The 23,221-nt window shown below is 18.2% G+C and overlaps 4 protein-coding genes across 4 annotated transcripts; 2 read left to right on the forward strand and 2 right to left on the reverse strand.

The window, feature by feature from the left end:
• Positions 1-459: 459 nt before the first annotated feature.
• PADL01_1300400 (Plasmodium exported protein (hyp8), unknown function) lies at positions 460-1,423 on the forward strand (the record flags this gene model as incomplete). The annotated part of the gene is made up of 2 exons (XM_028683524.1): positions 460-528; positions 758-1,423. The coding sequence occupies 2 exons, from the start codon at positions 460-462 to the stop codon at positions 1,421-1,423; spliced, it is 735 nt and encodes a 244-aa protein (XP_028539694.1).
• Positions 1,424-4,268: 2,845 nt separating this feature from the next.
• PADL01_1300500 (surface-associated interspersed protein 13.1, putative) lies at positions 4,269-13,041 on the forward strand (the record flags this gene model as incomplete). Its single annotated transcript, XM_028683526.1, has 2 exons — positions 4,269-8,774; positions 8,881-13,041. 2 exons carry the CDS (start codon positions 4,269-4,271, stop codon positions 13,039-13,041), a joined length of 8,667 nt encoding a protein of 2,888 aa, XP_028539695.1.
• A 938-nt stretch (positions 13,042-13,979) lies between these two features.
• Positions 13,980-14,540, reverse strand: PADL01_1300600 (Plasmodium exported protein, unknown function; the record flags this gene model as incomplete). Its single annotated transcript, XM_028683527.1, has 2 exons — positions 13,980-14,261; positions 14,457-14,540. 2 exons carry the CDS (start codon positions 14,538-14,540, stop codon positions 13,980-13,982), a joined length of 366 nt encoding a protein of 121 aa, XP_028539696.1.
• Positions 14,541-16,220: 1,680 nt separating this feature from the next.
• PADL01_1300700 (EMP1-trafficking protein) lies at positions 16,221-17,186 on the reverse strand (the record flags this gene model as incomplete). The annotated part of the gene is made up of 2 exons (XM_028683528.1): positions 16,221-16,862; positions 16,980-17,186. 2 exons carry the CDS (start codon positions 17,184-17,186, stop codon positions 16,221-16,223), a joined length of 849 nt encoding a protein of 282 aa, XP_028539697.1.
• Positions 17,187-23,221: the final 6,035 nt, after the last annotated feature.

Here is a 23,221-nt window from a genome sequence, read left to right on the forward strand (position 1 = left end):
TATAAATTAGAAAATACTTATTAATATTCTTTTCTTTTAGTATATAATTTATAAATATTTTATTAATATTTATATATTATTTTTTAAGTATAATTCAATAAAAAAATAAAAATATATATATATATATATATATATATATATATATATAGTTTTATTATAACGTGAATATATATACAAAATTTTTTATAAATATTTTATATAATTCCTACATCGTTTAAAAAAAAAAAAAAAAAAAAAAATTAAATTATGTACAATTGAAGTGAATCTAAAATATATAAATTTATATAATATATATATATATATTTCTAATGGTGTTTTAATAAATATTATTAACATCCATTTGATTTAATTAATTATAGTAAAAATATATATTATATTTTTAAAGATATAATTTGTTTTATGTATATATATTACTAGATTTAATTATTTTTTTCTGAAAAAAAAAAAAAATATTGCACAATGTCATTCTGTTCTGTTAGAACAATTTCTATTGCACTTTTTATGTGCCTATTCCTATTTCTTAATAATGTAAGAAATAATATAAAAAATATAAATATGTAAATTATTATATTTGAATTTCACTTTTATAATATTTCTATTTCCTTTATATGACTATATAATGATTAAACTAAATACATGTATAAATATATGTAAATAAAATTATATGTTAATAACTAGATAAATAATATATATATATATATATATATGAAACATTGTATTTATTAATTTTTTTTTTTTTTTTTTTTTTTTTTCTTAGGTCACCTTTAAGAACAATTTTTATAGGAAGGACAATAATTATAATAGTATAAAAATAAGAACTTTTAGATCATTAGCAGAAGAAAACAGTGTCGAACCAAAACCATCTACACCTACTAACCCTGACTCAAAAGTATCCGTAAATACCGATATTAAAGAAAAAAAACTTAACTACAGTAAATTAACTGATGAACAAAAAAAAGAAATATTGCAAGAAAAAATGAAAAATTTTGTAGAATTGTACTTAGATAAATCATCTACTGAATGTCAACGTTACAGATTACAACAACACCTTAAAAATTATTCTTCCAATAATGAATACAAAAAATTTATGAATAAGTTTGTTAAATTTTTAAAAGTTCATAACGATCTCAATGCACTCAAATCACAATTACATTTCAATAATGTTAGAGCTGCTACCATAATTTTCATAGCAGGATTCTTATCAATCTTTGCTATCTTATTAACTATTGCAGCAGTAGCTACAACAACTAAATACACTAAGAATATGATTACAGTAGCAGGAGTTGGTGCTCTTGGTTCAGCATTATCATTACCTGGTATGGCATTATTATTTGTCCCAGCTATGTTATATGTATTAAATAGAAAAAATGAAATAACAGATCATTATAGTGAAAGAATCATTAGACAAGTTTCAAATTTTTAATAATATAAAATATATATATATATATATATATATATTTATGTATCTCGTTTTTTTTTTTTTTTTTTATTTTTCTTACATTATTATTACCTTTTTTTTTTTTTTCATTTATTTATGTTTATGTAAATTTTTATTCATTAATGTAAAATGTTATTCTCCAAAAAAAAAAAAAAAAAAAAAAAAAAAAAAATTTGTATTTCATTATGTTTAAATATAACGTTTTATTATTTTTCAGTTTCTTCATTTTTTTTTATTTTTATAATGTATATTTTTTTTTTTTCTTTCCAATAAAACACTAATAAATGGAAGAGTAATATATATATAAATAAATTCCTATAAATATTCATTAAAAGTAATATATATATATATAAATTATATTTAAAAGAACAGAATATAATTCATATCCATTTTTAATAAACATAATTATTAATTCAAATACATGTTAAAAGTACACAATATTATTTGATACATATATTTTATGTTATAAATATATATTGTCAATTTCATTTATATGTTCTTATTATTTAGAAAAATAAAAATATAATTTTCATTAAAATAGTAAAATGACCCTATTTAAATTATATGTATATTATATTATCATCACTTATAATTTAATTGCTTTTTTACAGGCAAAAAATATACATACCTTCATTAATATAACAAAATTAATTCGTAAAAAAATATTTAATTTGGTTTTATATGATAAGTATACATTTTTTTTAACATATATAATTAAGGCATAACATATATATAATTATATACATATGTGAAAATATTAATAAATTTTTATAATTACAATAATAAATTATGATATATATTTGTATAGCAATTACAACCATATTCTTGATTGCTTTTTTTTTTTTTTCTTTTTTTTTTTTTTTTAAATTTTAAAAAAATCAAGGAAATACTTTAATAAATTAAAATTAATTTTATTTTATTATATGTACATTTTTATTTTTCATATATAAAATATAATATATACTATATTTTTTAATATTTCACATTTATGTGTTTACATATATATTTATACAACAATCAATATTTTACTCAAAAGAGATTATATATATATATATATATATATATATATATATATTTATATGTGTATGTATATAAAATATTCAGTACTACCTAATTAAGCATAAATTTAAAAAAAAAAAAAAAAAAAAAAAATATATAAATGCATCGTTCTAAAATAAACGAAAAAAAAAAATATATTACAGTAATTATCATTAATTTTTATTTTAATAAATATAAAACTTTTATATGATCAAAAAAATATTACATATATATTTTAATTTTTTTCTTTTTTTTTTTTTTTTTTTTTTTGGGGTGGTGGTGATGGTGTGGAAATTAAAATATTAGGAATATATAATTTTTTTTTTTGGTATTTTTATTGGAATATAAAAATACATTTCTTTCTTTTTCTTTCCAAATTAATTATTAAATATCATATATTTATATTTTCTCTTTTTAGTATTATTAATTTTTTATTAATTGAATTCTAAAAATTTACTTCTAAAAGATTATCAAATATGGTGGTAACATGGAGCATATTTCTATTAGAAATTAGGAATAATAAAATAGAAAAAACGATTTATTTTATATTCCTTATGAATAAAAAATTTTTATAGAATCAATAATATATATATATATGTATATACTATTAATAATATATAAATGAAACCATAATAAAATATATCATCTAAGAAGTACACCAAAATAAAGTACTAAAAAAAAAAAAAAAAATACATAACTTTTTTCCTTTTTGTACGCATATATTATTTGTCCTTTTTTATATCATATAATTTTTGCTTAAATTATAAAATTCTATTTTATTAAACGTTTATAAAAATATTAAATTAGGTATATTTATATATAATATAATATTCTAAAAAAAAAAAATTAAACATAAATTTTTATGTATTACAAATGAAGTACTAAAAATAATCTATATATTATTATATAGTAATTTAAGAAATAAATAAAAAAAATAAAATAAAAACAAAAATAAATAATAAAAACTAATTCTAATTACAAAGAAAAAAACAAAATTATTATGAAAAATAAGTGAAAAAAATATTCTATAAAAATTGTATTTTACATAATTCTACATAATTATCCCATTATCTCAAATAATAATTAATTAATAGGATACAAATATAAATATATAAATAAATAAATATATATATTTTTATATTTATCTAATTAATAATATAAACTTTATTTTTTATCTAATTACTTTCAACTTTCAATATATAATCCTCATTATGGTGTAATAAAAAATATGTATTTTATAAAATCTTATAATTTGCTACCACTATCCATTTCTATATATTTTAATATTTATTTAATATTATATATTTATATATTTTTTTTTTTATAATATTTTTATTATATGTGAATAAAAAAAAAATTAATGTATATATTTTTATATATATTTAATTTTTTTTTTTGTTTTTTATTGTTTATTATGAAGACAACAAAATCTCTATATATATTAGTATTATTATTTTTATTATTATTACTAATGTTCCATATAATAACAAATTTAGGACATCAATTTAAACTAAATTGTATTTTTTTTTTATTTTTTTCTATTTGTTTATATTTTTATTTTCTTGTTTAATATTTAAGAAAATGATGATAATTTTTTTTTTTTTTTTACTTTTATAAGTAATTTATTATATTCAATTATAATTTAATATAACTCCAAGGATCGTAGACCTATATATATATATATATATATATATATATATATATGTACCTGTTTATGTATATTATCATATAATTATAAATTTTGTAAATAATTAAATTTCAAAAATTATAAAAATAATACCTTATATTAATAATGGAACCATATATAGAATTAAATTTACCATTAAAACTTAGGAAACCCAAAAATCATGAATATAATAAATTCTCAAAAAGTTTATTCGAAGGAATTATGGAATACATTGTCAAGCTGTCTAGTTATGAGCATGAAAGTGAATGTAAAGATATCTGCAGAAATATGAATTACTGGATAGAAGATATGAAAGATGAATTTACAGAAAAAATTTTGCCATTTTATTTTTATAAAAAAGATGAACAAGTATGGGATAAATATATTGAAAATGAACAGTTGGTTAAACTAGATGCAGTTATAGGAGACGTTTGTAAGAGAAAACCAATTCCATATATTAAAATGGTGAGAAATATAAGAAAAAAATTAGAAGAATTTTGTGACGAAAAGGAAGAAATATATAAAGAGTTTGAAAAATCAAAACTAACAAATAAGGAAAAATGTAAATTATTTAACGAATGGAAAAATGAAAAACTAAATCAACTTAAACGTATTAAAGGGTGGTATAAATATGCAACCAAAGATAAATATAATGAAGCTTTCACTATTAATGATAAATGCAGCTTAGCTTCTTTATTTAATAATGATCTCAAATGCCAAAATAATATTCGTAAAAAAAAAAAAAAAAAAAAGAAAAAACCAAAAATTAAAAGTCGTACTCAAACAAAATCAGCTGATGAAGATAATGAAGATGATGAAGTTGATGAAGTTGATGAAGATGATGAAGTTGATGAAGATGATGAAGTTGATGAAGATAAGAAAGATGATGAAGATAAGGAAGACAATAAGGATGTAAATCATGAAGGAGATAATATAAATTCAAAGATAGGTAAATTTCCAAATAAAGATAGAAAAGACGATCAAACAGACAGAGCAAAAATTGATGTTAATGAAGGCAAAGAACAAAAAGTTTTAACACAAGAAAAATCCCTAAAACAAATTCCTTCTAGATCACCACATAATGTAGAACAAAAATCACAACAAAAAAATATTCCTTCCGATCAACAACGACATTCAATAAAAACTATTCCTACTACAACTTCTTCTACAGCATCATCAAGCTCATCTATTCCTCTTATAACACCTTCTACTCAATCTTCAGTTCCTTCATTATCTAGTAAGCCATCAGTTACATATAATACTACAGATATTGCTACTCCTGTTACAGTTACTTCTACTAAAAGTACACCAATTGAATCGAAGACATCTACGTCAACAACACGTTCTACTGTAACTACTAACACACCCTCTTTGAAACACGAACCACTTATTTTTCATAGCCCTATCAATAAATTAGGTGGCTCAAGGGGGGAAATTCATACTCCTAAGTACTCTCCTAATGTATATAATAATAGAGATACAAAACCTAAATCATCTATAAAGCATCGTGTCAGTGTCAGACCACATTATAAATATTCAAGCAACATAACTAACCTTCCTGGTAAAAATGAAGAAACCAAATATATATCAGAAACATATGGTGCTGCCCCACCACTCCCAAAACCATTTTCTCCTCCTCCTTTACTTGAAAAAGAAAAAAAGAGAGAAAACGAAAATAGTAACTCAAATGAAATATTTTCTCATTCATATGAGGAAAAATCAAAAACAAAATTATCTGAAGTGACAAAATCACCTATTCCTATACAATCAGATAGAATTCAAAAGCAGAAAGAAAAACAGTCAACTAGTAGAGATAAATCTAAGGGATCTAAAATTATATCACCATATAATGCATCATATTATCTTGGAAATGTACTTAATATTATTGAAGACTTTTTATTAACCTTATATTCTGAAGATAATACACAAAAAATATTAAATGATCCTATTGATTCAAAAAATAATGATTATCATAACTCAAATACTCAAGACGAAAAATTAAATATCACACATATTGAAAAGACGGAAGTATCTGTCATTACAAAAGGTTCTCCTAATGATGGAGATCATAAAATTAAACATGAGGAAGAAACAAAAGGTAATAGACATAATAATGTACAACAATTACATGAAAATGAACCACATGAAGTACCAATTGAACTTCCTTCAGATCCAAAAGAAAGAGCCACATTTATTGTTCCTCCTCAACGAAAACCTGAAAAATTAGATCCTTCGATATTTGGAAGAAAAAAAATACAAATAACACCTCCTATAATAGGTGTTCCTCCTTCAATATTAGAAAAATATCCTCATATTCTAGAAAAATATAAAGGGTTTTCTAAAACTGTACAAGAGGAAGAATGGGTTGAAGGAAATAATGATGCCTTACCTGTAAGAAAACGAGATGTAATAGAAAATGAATTAGTAATCCAAACTATTCCACGAGATGTAAGACATATTATACCTGAAAATGGTGATAACGGAAAACATATAATTCATAATAAATTAAATGAATATAGCTTAAGAACATATAATATTCCAAAGAATATTAATTTACATATTAAACCAAATGAAGGTTTTGGAAATAATATCCCTAAAATTATAAATCATTATGATTATCAATCAGAATATTCAAAAAATTATATACCAAAATATATGGATTTAGACAGTCCATCCAAAGAAATAAGTCAACCAAAATTTAATGTTAAGAATATTGATATACTTGATAAGAACTTAAATTATCCTACCCCTTTTAATAGATTGAATAAAACTGATAAAAATTCAAAATTCACAATTACAAAAAAAGATTATTCATCATATTCTAATAATCAGGATATTATTGTCGATATTCCAATATTATCTAATACAATTCCCAAAATTTTAAAAATTCCAGAACAAAAACCACATTATAGTAAAAAGATAATTAATATGCCCTCTCCAAATGAGGAGTATGCTTCTTTTAGAACACCACACAAACTGCATAAAAAATATAATTTTGAAATTACAAAAAACCCTTCATTAGATTCAAATAATCATAATATTTCTATGAAAAATAATAATAAAATAAATTCCATTCCTGAAATTTTAGAAATTCCAGAAAAAGAAATAATACACAATTATAGTAAAATTGATATTGATATTCCTCATGAAAAATATGAGTATAGTTTTTTTAGAAAACCTAAGAAAATTGAGAAAAATTCTGATTTCAAAATTACAAAGAACACATCACTAAATACTAATAAAGAAGATATTATAGTGGAAATACCAAATATACCATATAATAATTCTAAACCGTTAAAATATCAACAAAAAAATAATAAACCAAATTATACTAAAAAAATTCTCGATATTCCTCTTGAATATCCTAGGAATAATATCCTTAAAAATGTCCATAATCATGATAAAATTTCTGATTTTTCTGTTTCAAAAAATCCTTTATTAGATTCTACTTCTAATCAAAATACTGCTAAAACAACTAATAGACTAGTAAATAATCCTCGTGTTTTAACATTTCCACAAACAGAAAATATGTCAAGGTATAGTGATAAAATTAATGGTACGCCAAATGATATTATTCACAATCCTTTGTTTTCTCAAATGTTTCAAAAACCAGAGATACAATATAATGTTAGAAATCCAAAAACTATTTCATTTGATTTTAATACTAACAATAGCAGTTTAGAAAATTCTGATATTTCAGTACCTATTTCTCATAACGTAGAAATTCCAAAAGTAAAAATTGATTTAGAAACACAACCCACAACAATAATACAACATGGACTTGGAGAAGATGAAACAGCAGTTTGTTTTACAGATTCTTCAAATTCTGAAACAAAACCATGTACGCTTGAAGAATCATTAAAACAGAGAGATGTTGTTTATTCGAATAATAAGGATCAATTACCTGAAAAACAAGTTCTAACAAGTAAATCTTCTTTACCAAATAATGCCAATACGCATAAAAAATCAGACATGTTGTTATCAATTCCAATTAAAACAAGTGAAAAAGAAAAAACACCTTATCAACATACATATGAAAATGGAGCGAAAATGATTAACAAAGACATTAATAATGGAGGATATATATATAAAATGCTCAATTTAACTTCACAATATGATTCTCAAGGTAATGATCTTACTACATCTCATGGCCATCATATGGGAAATAATAATTTTCATCAAGGTCATTTTACTCAAAGAGTTTCATACAATGGATATCCCCAAACTAGCACAACATTACATAATGTAAATGGAGGAACACGTCAAAATTCAGGATTATCATCTTATATGGCAACATCTCCACTTACAATATTTCATGGTACAAATTCAGATTTAACAACTGGAAAGCATAATTATATTGCTGAAATTTCCCCTTCTTTAACTAACCAATTTATTTTACATAGTGAATTACAAAATAGTATTCTGCAATTACCTCTTCTTAGAAAGTATTTTCCAAGAACTCATAACATTGAAAACCCTTCATCCGAAATAACAATAAAAAATTCAGATGGATCAATATTTATTGGAAATAACATACGTAATGGAACTAGTGGATCAAACATGATTAATATTATGATCCAGATAGCTAGTGTTTTTGTGGGCGGTTTCTTGATAATGACAGTTTTTAATAAAGTAATATTAAATATAAAATATATTCATATATATATATATATATATATATATATATATATATATAATTTCTTATATACATATTTTTATTTCTCCATTTTTATTACAGCGGAACATCTTCCTATTTGGTAATAAAAAAAAAAAAAGAAAACCTGAACCACTTGTAGCGGAAAAGGAAGTAATAGATATGTGCACATTTTCAGAACTTCATGAACATTTTCGACCTAAACAAATTTTGAAACATGATGAAATTCTTGACAGAAATAAAAAATATATCGCACAAGAAAACACAAATGAAGAAATGGATTGTAATCACAATGGACAAGAAATAGTTACAAAAAATTTACATGAATTTGAAGAACAATTAGAATATTCAAAAGATAAATATCAAAATACATCACAATTTAATGAAGAAAAATACATTAATAACTTACATTTATTAAATAAAAATAAGGAAAATTGGAAAACTATAATACAAACACATCTTCAAGTATTAGAACAATTTAAAGAAGAAGAATGGGAAATTTATAAAGGGGAATTTTTAAATATATGTCTTGAAGAATTTACAAAAGAAGAAAGAAAAGAATATATGAATGAAATAGATAATATATTAATTGTAAATACAGATGAACCACATAATATCGTAGGAAATATAGAAAAACAAAAAATTTTGTGGTATAAGTTGATAGAGAAAAATAAACCAATTTTAGAAAAATGGAAAAAGGAAGATATCTTTCAAATTTTAATAAATGAATGGAAAACGGAACTAGTAAACATTGAATCAACAAATATAATAATTGAACAAAGAAATATAAATCAATCAATTAATAAATTTATTGGTACAAACAATCCTATAATAGAAAAACAAAAAATTATATGGAGAAAATGGATTCAGAAACAAAAATTACTCATAGATAAATATAGACAAGAAGAATGGTTTAAAAAATTGAACAAGGAATATGCTATAAAAAATGATATTCAAATAGAATCAATAAATTTAGATATAAAAAAAAATAAACAAGAATTACGTGAGTATTTAATAAAGAAAAGGTTAATGACAAATTTTTTAGTAGGTATGTATATGTTACTTTTAGAACAATATATGAAAGAAGAATGTATACAAAATAAAGAATTCTTCCTTAATAATGGTAAAGAAGAAATATTAAAAAAACCAAATACAGAAATAAATCTATCTCTATTAGAAATAATAAATACTTCAAAGTCGAATCTATGTGAAAACGAAAAAGAAAGAGAAAAGCAAAAAGAAGAAATCAAAATATATAAGAATGAAAATTGGTTTATTGATTTGAAAGAAGATTGGACTAAAAAGGAATATAAATATTTAAACTCTATAACAGACAAATGTATAGATAAAAATGAAACTTTTCTAATAAACAAAAAATCATTATACGATATGCAAAGATATGTATCAAAGAAACATTGGAATGATATGCAAATGAAATGGATAGATGAGCAAAATGAAATCGATTGGTTAAAAATAGCACAGACAAGAATTGTGAATAATGAAAAGGGTATTTATAAAAAACCAAAAGATAAAAAGAAAAATATAGAATATAAAAATAAAGAAAATAACAATGTACAAAATAATAATATACCAAATAAAAAAAAAGTTCAATATATAAATAAAACAGAAAAAAATGACCAAAATATACAAAGTGAATCAAATAAATGTATCTCTAAATTAAAAAATATTATAGAAATACATATGGTATTATTAGAAGATTCAAAAAATGAAGAATGGACTTCAAACAAAGGAGATTTCTTGGAAATATGTATAAACCAATACATGAAAGAAGAAGAACTGAAAAAGAAAAACACAATTGCACAACTCAATCAATTAATAAATCAAAATAATAAACAAATGATAATACAAAATATTTTAGAAGAAAACAATAAATTATGCTATAAATGGATAGAAAGAAATAAATATATTCAACAAAAATGGAAACATCAAGAATGGTTTCATAAATTGAAAAACAATTGGAAATTCCAAGAAAATTATTATAAAGAAATTGATGATGAAAAAAAAATACTTGAACAATTAAAAAAGGCAGGAATAAATATTATGCTTGAGAGACAAAAAATTATTTGGAAAAAGTGGGTGGCTAAACACGTAAAACACACAGAAATATCAGAACAAGAAGATACATTAAATAAACTTTTTACACAGGAAGAAAAAAACAAGTTTCTAAATGAAATAGAAAACTTAAATATATCTCATTTAGGAAATAATCATAGCATAGATGTATTAAGAAACTATAGTAAGAAAAAACTGTTAACAATGATTTGGATCGAAATACATATGAAAGTTTTAGAAGAACATAAAAAAGAAGAAATTTTAGAAATTAAAACAATAATATTAGATAAGTGTATTAATCACATGAAAAAACAACAAAATACAGAAATGAATCAATGTATAATAGAAATGATTGATTCTGTGAAAAATAATATATTAGATCAAAATAAATATTCTCATATGACGAACGATATTCAAATTGATCAAGAAAGTAAACAAACAAAATTCCATTGGATAAATGAAGAATATGCATTATCACATAATTTGAATAAAGATAATATAGATCATGAATCTAAATATATGATTGATAATAATACAATTAATACTATTCATCAAGATATATTGATTAAACATTTAGATGATTTGCAATTTCAATGGGTAGATGACGATAATGAATATGATTGGTTAAAAATATCATCAGATGAAAATATAAATAATCAAAAATTTAGTAAAATCCAACTCATTAAAAGTCCTACACAAACGAACAAAAAAAAAGATAAAGATGAAGAAAAAAATATGTTCAAACAAACTAATATATATAATGAAAAACATTCAAAAACAAATTCCAAAATAATCCAATTAAATAAGAAAAGACCCAGTGAAAATTATTCCTTATTATCCAAAACAATTTCCACATTTAATAATGATACAAATATAAAAGATACAAATAATCATTTAAATAACATAATGCATGACACAGAAAATAATAAACAGATACCTAATTGTGAAAAAAAAGATCAATTAAATAAATATGAAATTATAAACTATAAAACAATTATAGAAATACATCTAGCCGTTTTCGAAGAATGCAAAAATGAAGAATGGAGAAATATAAGAAAACTCTTTTTTGAAACTTGTATAAATGAAATAAAAAATGAACCGTGGTTTTATCAAGATTTTTTTAATAATCAAAATATAAAAGAACAAAATTGTGATAATATATATAGTCAAAATTCTATATATAATGAGTGGATAGAAGAGAACAAAAAATTATTAGAGAATTATAAAAAGAAAGAATGGTTCAGTAGTTTCATGCATGAATGGAAAACAGAATTGCAAACATATAAAGTAGAACAATCAAAAGAAGAAGAAAATAAAAATACAAAGGAAATGTATTACAAAGAAATAATGGACAATATGTTTGAAAGAATACAAAATGATTTATACATGTTGGAACCATCTGAATATAAAGATACAGAAGTAAATTTTCTAAACATAAATAAATTTCAGAACGAAAATATATATGAAACGCAAAATATGAATAATGAACAAATTCAAATTAATACAAATGACGAATCAAAAAATCCTATCATAGATTATCAAAATATGGTGTGGAGATCATGGATTCAAAAACATATTAAAAATATAAAAGAAGGAAAAAAAGAAGAATATTTTAACAAATTAATTGAAGAACATATACAAGGAAAAAATATAAAAGAACTAAAAACAAATACAATGAAAAAAAGATGGATAACAAAAATGTTTGTACAAATACACATGATGATATTAGAAGAATATAAAGAACAAGAATATTCTATCATGAAAGATATATTTTTAGATAGATGTATAAATCTGATAGATAACCTAGAATATTCTATCAATGAAAAAAAGTTTATGTTAGAAATTATTATAGAAATGAAAAAAAATAAATCAAGTAATAAAACCAATAAACATATATCAAACGAACATAAAAAACATATTTTGTTTGAAGAACTCAAGAACGAATGGAAATCTAGAGAAAATAAATATAAAAATACTCTATCTAATCAAAATTTAATTAATTATTATAATAATAAACCAAATATAAATAAACTATTCGAAATGCAAAAAAATATAATCACAAAACATATAGATGATATACATTTAAAATGGATTCAAAATGAAAAAAATAGAAATATATTAATCCAAACATTTCATAATTCATATATTCATAATAAAAAAAATATTAAATGACAAGACCATTATATACCAAACATTTGATCATATAAATTTACAACATAACATTAATAATTCTTTAGAAAATACAAAAAAAAAAAACTTAAAAGGAAAATTATCATACTTATTCATATGATTTCCTAAGAAACACATAAAAGAGAGTAACTGAATTCTGAAAAATAATAATGTCTTATAAAATCCATTTAAATCACTTTAATGAAGAAAAAAACACAGACATGTCTAAATGAAAAATATGATGAAAATAATAAAAATAAATAAACATTTTTTTTGAAAAACAAAAAATTATATAGACACGATATATATCAAAAAATATTAAACATATGTAAGAATGTGATAAAAGGAAACGGTTTAAATTTTTTCTTAGATGAACAAAAATTCAAATAGAATAACCACGAAATAAAGCAAAATTAATAACAAAATAATATTAAATTGGAAAGTGATCTAAAAGTAAAAAAAAAAAAAAAAAATTTATACGTTGTCCAATTTTATATATTACATAAGTGTTAATTTTTATAAGTTCTATAAAAAAAAATATATATAAATAAAATATTTTTTCATAAATAATAAAGAATTTTAATTCCAAAAACATAAAAAACGTATATAACTTATATTGATAATTAAACTTCATTTTTTTTTTTTTTTTTTTTTTTTGTTTTTGTTGTTGTAATTTACGTTTTGAGTTTCATAAAAATAGGAATTCAATTATATAAATGAATATACAAATATATATATATATATTATAAAAATTACTAAAAAAAAAATTCATATTTTTAATATATATATATATATATATTTTTTTTTATGTTATAATAACAATATTATAAATATAATAATTATAATTTAAATTTGATAATATAAAAGAACTAAAACATTTATTATATTTTACAAGTTGTTTGATATTGAAATATACATACATATATATATACACATTTACATTAGGTTTTACTTAATTTCCCCTTTCTAAAATAATGATTGTTAACTTTCTTGTACATTTTTCTTTTTACATCATTATCTAATTTATTCCTATAATGCATTATAACTTCTTTAATTTTTTCTTTTTCATCATTTTTATTATCTTCTTCATTAAGTAATATTATTTGCACATGAGACTTTTTAGTATCTCGTAGATCCTTTATTTCGTTTAGTACTCTATAAGTTCTAGTACTTGATATATATTGCACCTTGTATTTCTTTTTATATACATCATAAAAATTATACTATAATATTATTTAAATATTGCACACATGGATAAAAAAAAAAAAAAAAAAAAAAAAAAAAAAATTATTATTATAATAAATAAATAAACAATTATATATATATATATATATATATATATATATTTATTTATTTATTTTTTTATGTAGTGAAAATAAAATATATAGACAAATATATTTTTTCATATTTTTTCTTACATTTGTAGATAATTTCATTATCCACATTAAAAGGGAAAACATATAAATATTCATAAATATATTAAATTTTTTTTTAATTTGCATAGTATGGTAGTTTCATAAAATGTTTATAAGTTTAATAAATAAAATGATTTTAATAAATGTTTGTTTTTTCATAATTATACAGCACTTTAATATTCAAAAAAAAAAAAAAAAAAAAAAAAAAATATACATATATATATTATTTAATAAATGCTTTATTAACAATAACAATTAACATTAAAAAGTTAAACACAAAAATATTAAAAAGAAAGAAAAAAAAATTCATAAATATGTTATTGTTCAACATTTTTATATAAAAAATTTAATATATAAAGAAATAAAATTATGTATATGTATATATATATATATTAATTTATTAATGTAATGTTTCATAAAACTTCATAATAATATGTCTTAAAAAAGTACATAAATTTTAAGTACATCATGGAAAATAAAAATCATCATTCATTTGTAAATATATATATATATATATATATATATTATAACATATTTCTTTTTTTATATACAGATTAAATGTAATAATTAATTATTCTTAATAAATTACAATAATATATTTAAACTTTTAAATTTATAACGTTTTAATATTCATTGAAAATGTAAGAATGAAGAAAAAATATTAAATATACATAATGATAGTTTATATAATTTAACATTGAAAAAGAAAAATCAAAATTATATTCGCAAAATTTATTCAATATAATAGAAGTGTACACACATATATTTGTCTGAATATAATTTTACGCTTTTGCGGAAAAAAAAAAAAATATACATATATATATATATATATATATATATATATATGATTCGCGCTCTATATACAAATAATATATATATTATATGATATATAGGATAATTATATTATATACTAAATACCCCAAAATGTTATAAAAAAAAATAATAAAAAGAAATTCATTATGTCCATATATATATTAAAACGTATATAAAAAAAAAAAATATATATATAACATACAAAATAAAATTCATAATTTTTTTTCATATAAATGAAATATATACATATATATATTATTAATATTTTAATTATTCGTATTGATTGTCTAATGATTTTCGTATTTTTTTTTTAAACTTAATCATATAAAAGAATTTAATTTTATAAAAATTTCATGAATTAAAAAAATTTTCATATATATATATATATATATGCAAACAAATAAAATGAAGATTTCTTCTCTCATAAAAAAAAAAATTATAATATATAAACATATACATATATATAATTATATAAATAAAAAAAAAAAAAAACACATTTCGAATATTAATTAAGTGTATAATATAAAAATATATATATATATATATATAAACTTATTTCCTTTCTTGTTCAAACCTTATATATTTGTCTTGACATAAAACCATGTCACAAAAACAATAAATATATATAAAAAGGTTTAAAAAGCATATAAACTAATCATACTCAACACATTTCCTTATTACACATATAATATGTCATACTTCTAAATTCTTATAAAAACTTAAAAAAAAAATAAAAGATACAATATGGTTTGGTTATATATTAATATAATTAATTCTATAATGACAAAAAGTAACTGTATAAAAAGCTGTTCAAAAGTATACTTTTATTTTATTTTTTTCTTTTTTCTATGGGATATGGTCATGAAAAGAATCTATATCCAAATGTATCTATTAATATTTATATCTATTATTATTACTTAATAATACATATTTTTCTTTAGTATTTTTTTTTCTTTAGGCACTTTTAATAATATTTGGATTTGTGGCTAAATTATTATTTGTTCCATTATCATTTGAATTTTTTTTTATAGTTCTATTAACTTTCTTTAATTTTAAATATAAATAAATTAAGACAACAAAAAGAAGGAAGGCAATAACTTGGAATATTTTTTTTTTTAAATTTTCGGATAACATAGCTGAAGCTAACATTAGTAAAAGTGGTGGTGTATACAAATCATAATTCTTCGTGATATTTTTTATGAATTGAGTTTTTGGATCTAAATTTGTCATCAAATTAGTAGGTTGATTAGCATTCTGAACTTCTTTCTTTATTTTATTTTCTATAGTATTATCAAACTTTTCCAAATATCCCTTAACATTGGCAGAAAGATTTTCCCAATCTACGGCATTATCAATTTTATCAAATAAACAATCTTTTAAATCTTTTAATTTATTTTCAAAATTATTTATTTCATTTTGCTGTTGTTGTTGTACAGTGGTTTGGTTTTTTATTTCATCTGTACTATTATTTTCTTGTTCAGCTACTTCGGTTGCTGATTGAGAAACATGAGTTTGATTTTCTGATAAAGATCTATTAATTCTTGATTCTAATATATTTTCAAGGGTATAATTATAACCATTGTCACTGTAATCATACTATAAAAAAAAAAAAAAAAAAAAAAAAAAAATTAAATTAAATCAAATATATATATATATATATATATATATATATATTTATTTATTTATTTATGTATCATTTTTATATCTATTTACCTTATTGTTGGCATATTGTAAGGTCCAAATACAAATGGAAAATAAAAATAATTTTAAACCAAAATGAACAATGCTACGTCTTTTAACAATATGTTGGTTTCTTCTTTTATTTTCTATATCTTCCAAAAAAATATTTTTAATTACTTCTTTATTAACTCCATCGTCACATAGAGATATATCTTCACTATTATTATTTATCACTACCATTTTATCACTTTTTTTTTTTTTTAATAAAAAAAATATAAAAAAAAAAAAAAAAGGATCAAATTATTAGATAAATTATAAATATTAATATATATATATATATATATATATATATATATATATTAGGTACAATAAAAATAATATTTACATAAATAAATGAATTTCTAAAAAAAATTATAATAATTTTATGATATTATTTTCTTTTTTACAGATACCAAAAAAAAAAAAAAAAAAAAAATTCTATTATATATATTATATTACAAACTTGGGTAAATTATCATATTTTCATAAATACAATTATTATTTAAGTTTATAATATGCATAAAAAAAATAAAAAAATTTAATTTAATTATATAAAATATGGAAATATTATTTTATAATTTTATAAAAGAATATAAGAAAAAAATTTTATATATATAAAAAAAAAAAAAAAAAAAGGGAGAAATAAAATAAATTAAGACCTTTATATTAGAAAATGTAAAAATAGAATTTTATTTTTTTTCCTATTTCATATAATAAAATATAATATATTTAAAAATATACATAATAAATAAAAGATAATAGTGAAAATATAAGTAAAATTATAAACTATTTTTCTTTTAAAAATGAGTTATTAAAAATATAATTCTTTTTCTAAATTTTATTATATATAAAAAAAAAAAAAAAAAAAAAAAAAAAATACTGCATAAAGGTAATTAAATAATAATATTCATATATTAATAATAATATTTACATAAATTTTAATTATAAGAAATATAGAAATAATTATATATATAAATATATATATATAATTGTATAGATTATTATATTATTGATATATTGATTTATCATATTATCAATACTTATTTTAATTATAATATTTAATTATTAATTTCAATTATTTTAGTGATATCTTTTATATTATAAATATATATAAGAATAAATAATTATTATCATATTATACATTTATATAATAAAATATTATAATATTATAAATATTTATATATTATTGCTGGAAAATGATTTAGGAATATATTAATATTACTATTAAAATAAGATTATATATATAAATTAATTTTTAATTCATTATATGTAAATTTTTGTATATATCTATTTTTCTTAAATTAGAAAAGGAATAAAAGAATTATGACAATTTTATATTAGTATTAAAATAATATTAATAATTTTATGTACTGTTTCTTATAGTAATAATGATCACAAAGGAAACAATTCTGGAGAAAAAATAGATATGAAAAAAATTATACATAACCTTATATAAATATTATATAAAATATATTTATTTTTTATTTTATGTAAGAATCTAAAATTCATATAATTATATATATATATATATATATATATATATATATATTTATATTAAATATTATATTATTGATATTTTATATAATATATATAAGTTTTAATTTTTCCTTAATGGTTTTCTTTTTTTTATTATAATTTTTATAATACCCGTATTATTTTTACCATATGAAAAATAAGAAATGCCAAATAAATATTTTAGTACAAATATATAAAAAAAAAATAAAAGAAATGTATTTTTATTATTTTATATAAATTTATCCTTTTTTTTTTTTTTTTTTTTGGAACCATTAAAAAAATTTAAAAAGACCAAAACATAAAATTTTTTCTTCTTTTTATATTTAAAAAAAAAAAAAAAAAAAAAAAAACAAAAAAAAAGGTATCCAAATTTTAGAATTTTTATTATAAGTTCATGAATAAAATATAAATTATACAACCATTAGTATCTTGAACTATTTTAGAAATATTGTATATATTTTATTAATAATTATTTTTTATGTACGTATGTTAATTTTCATACATGCATAATCTTTATTTACAACCAATTCTTATATTCATTTTTCTTTTCTTTTTCTTTTTTATTTATTTATGTGTACTTCTAAGAAAATACAAAAATAACTAATAATAATATAATAAATCATATAAAAATTCTTTAAAAGGGAAAACAAAAATATATTATATATGAAAATATAATATATAAGACCCAAAGTTATATTTATATAATTACATTTTGTAGATAATAATGAAAAAAAAAATATTATATATGTATTTTTTATTCTAATAAGATATTATTTATAAAAATATATATGTAATTTATTCATTTATATATATATGTATATATATATATATATATATATATATATATATTCCAGTTAATTTATATATAAAATTAATTTCTCTAAATTTAAAAATTAATATTACCATCAAATTTTATCATAAATTTGTTTAATTTTAGTTTCTTTTTTTTTTTTTTTTTATCAACAATAAATATATTATATTTATATAATAAAAGTTTCTATTAAAAAATATTTATATAAATCATTAGATAAATCTAATCATTATCATATAGAATTACAAAGGAGGTTATATTTTATTCTTATATATTTACGATATTCTATTTTTGCAACTATTCATAATTATAAAAATGGAGAAAATAAATTATAAATATATTTATAATATATATTTTTCAAGAAAAAAAAAAATAAAAACTAAAAACAATTTATACCAAAAAATATGAATTTTTTAATTTTTGTTTTTTTTTATTTTCCGGTTATATTTCAATACTTAAAAAAAGTAATCTATGTGTATAGAAAATTTAATATCCTTTTTTAAATTACAAACAGGATATTATATATATGTATATATTTAACAATATTTATAATATATAATAATAATACATCATAATCAATTGTTATATATTATTTTAATTTTTCTAATATTTTAACAGTAAAACAAATAAATTATATATATATATATATATATATACATATTTCCTATTTCAAATATTAAAGAGAAATAATACGGCATTTCCTATTACGAATACCATTAGCCCAAGGATAAATATAACTCTTTATTTAACATTCAGATTTTTTCTACATTTAAAAAATTTACATATAAATACATGAATTATGTCCTATTTTATAAGAACATTAAAAATACTTAAAAATTCGAAAAATATATATATAAGATATATATTTGTGAAAAGTATTTTCTATAACAATTTTTATATTCCTATTTTTCTATTTCACTGTGCATGCAACATAAAAATATATATAATGCATACATATATATTATATATTAATCTGTTAAAAACAAAAGAATAAAAATACAAGTATTCTTCTAGAATAACTAATTATTAACTCACTGAATACATAAAAAAAAATTAAAATAAAACATAATAAAAAATATATATATATATATATATATATATATATATATATATATAATTAATTTATTCTTTTTTTTGTAGAAAAAAAAATTGTATAAAAAAAATAATAAAATAAATATACTCTTTCAGGGTTCATAGAAAAATTAACATATATTATATATATAAATTAATAAATATATATAAATATATATATACATATTTATATATATATATTATATTCATTTATTATAGAATTATTTCATTATTCCCAATAAATGTCCTACATAAAATTTAAAACTTTTTTTATATATAAACCAATAAATATATAAAATTGTAAAAATAATAAAATCTATAAAATAGAACTCTCAATATTGAAGGTATCAATATTATAATAATATATTATTAACATATATTAATATATATATATATATATATATATATGAATTGTTACAAAAATGAATTTTCTATCTGTTAAAATTATTTTAATGTCCTTTCTCATATTGGAATATTTTTATCCCTGGAACATAAAGTAAGAATATATAAAGGCAGTAATATGACTTATACATATGTATATATATATATATATATATATATATATATATATATTTTATTTATTTCCTTGTAGAAAATTTTTGAACAACATATTAAGAAAAAAAAAGAAATATGATAATATGATAGAGAAAAAACTGAAAAATATATTGGCCGAAACAGAATATTATTCAAATGAAAATTTGTATGTAATTATTCCTTCTGGATATGAAAATGAAGAATTAACAAATACATCATATGAATAAAATAATATAAAGGATAATAAAATACAAAAAAATTTAAAAACATTTCTATCCATTTTAAAAATTATTGTTCAAATTATGGAGACAACTTTTTCTAACACTTTTAAACATGTATATAAAAAATAGAAAAATGATATGTGCAATGATACTTTGGTAAAATATCAAAAACAAACATATGTTGATGTAAATGCAAATATTAATAAGCCTAATCTTACATATAATATGCTTGAAATATATAATGAATACCTGGATTTATTATATAAAATCACTTTGGGAAATATACTTAATTAAAGAAAATATTAAATGTACTTTAGAAGAACCTTTATAAAATTAAGATCAAAAGATAATTCATTTGTATACATTTTAAATATATAAAAAATATGTGAATCATTTCTAATACATTTATAATATATCACAATACAACATTAATACATAAATATATATATATATATATATATATACAATTTATATCATAACATTCATACTTTAATCTTTTACTTTAATATGTATTATAAACTATATGTAGAGTAAAAAATGAAGGTTATACTATAATCGTATTGTTTTATTACAATACATAATATTATAAATAACAAAGTGTATACTTCATATATAAGTAAAATTTTCATATATTTATTTTAAGTAATATACACATTTACAATGTTTTTTAAGCTTACTTATTATTATTTTTTGTAACATATTCTTAAACATTAATATGGAATATAAAAAAGTAAAAAATTGAAGTAAACATATATATAGCTATTAATGCATAAATATTGGAAGATATATATTTTATCTTTACAATTCACATATATATATATATATATATATATATATGATGAATGCAATTTAATAATATTAACCACTGGAATTATAACAAATCTATAAGAATGTTATGAAGGTGTTATAAGAGTTATGAATAAAATCATTCGTATCTCTTGAAACTCTCTTCTTTTACTATTAATTATAAAAATAAATAATTTCTATAATCTTAATATTTATATATATATTTCTTTTTTCATATATTATAAGAAAAAGAACTTATGTATACTCTTAATATTTTATTTTTAAATTATTTCGGGTAATAGTTTCTATATGTTTTTTATGTGTGATAAAATAAGAAGTATAGTATATATTTTATTTGTATGCATAACTACTAAAATATTTGGGGGGAAAAAAAATAAAAATAAATATATCTAAATATTATTGCACATATATGCATAGAGATATATATTTAGATATAAAATATAATATAATATAATATAATATCTTATAATAAAAAAAAAAATAAAATAAAAATAAAGTAAAAATATATATATATATTAGTTTTTACTTCTAATAAGTAACTAATATATATTTAATTATATCATAATATTTGATATATCTTATTACATTTAATGATATAATATAAAATACAATGCCCATATAATACAACTTCATATTTGTTACATATATAATATATAATGTATTTAAATATATGAAGTATATGTATAAATATATATATATAATATATGTATTATATTGCACACTAGTTATATATAGAGAGAATTTAGCTTTATCTTTAAATATTATGGAATATATATATATATATATATGTTTTATTATATTATAATGTGTCTTATAAAATACATATAATATATTATTCATTTTGTTAACGAATATTAAAATGTATATGTATATGTATTTATATATATATATATGTGTGTAATATATATTTTTTTTTAAATACTTCATGTTTTGTATATTATTTTGGTACATAACATTGAAGATACTTCTCTAAAAAAAAATATATTTATGGCAAAAAAATAAAATAAAATAAAATAAAAAAGAGAGAAAAACAGAAAAAATTCTGATATAATAATCTCTTTTATATTGTAATATATATATATATATATTTATATATATAATTATGCTTATACTTATATATTTATATCTATATTTTTGTATGGCAAAAATATATGTATATTATGGCATACATATACACACATATACATTCATCACATATAAACATGCATATTCTAATATGTAAAAATTAATACATGTGTTTTTTACTACATACATTTATATAGCATATATTTATATAA

This window comes from Plasmodium sp. gorilla clade G2 (genome assembly GCF_900097015.1).
Source record: "Plasmodium sp. gorilla clade G2 genome assembly, chromosome: 13".
NCBI lineage: Eukaryota > Apicomplexa > Aconoidasida > Haemosporida > Plasmodiidae > Plasmodium > Plasmodium adleri (nom. inval.).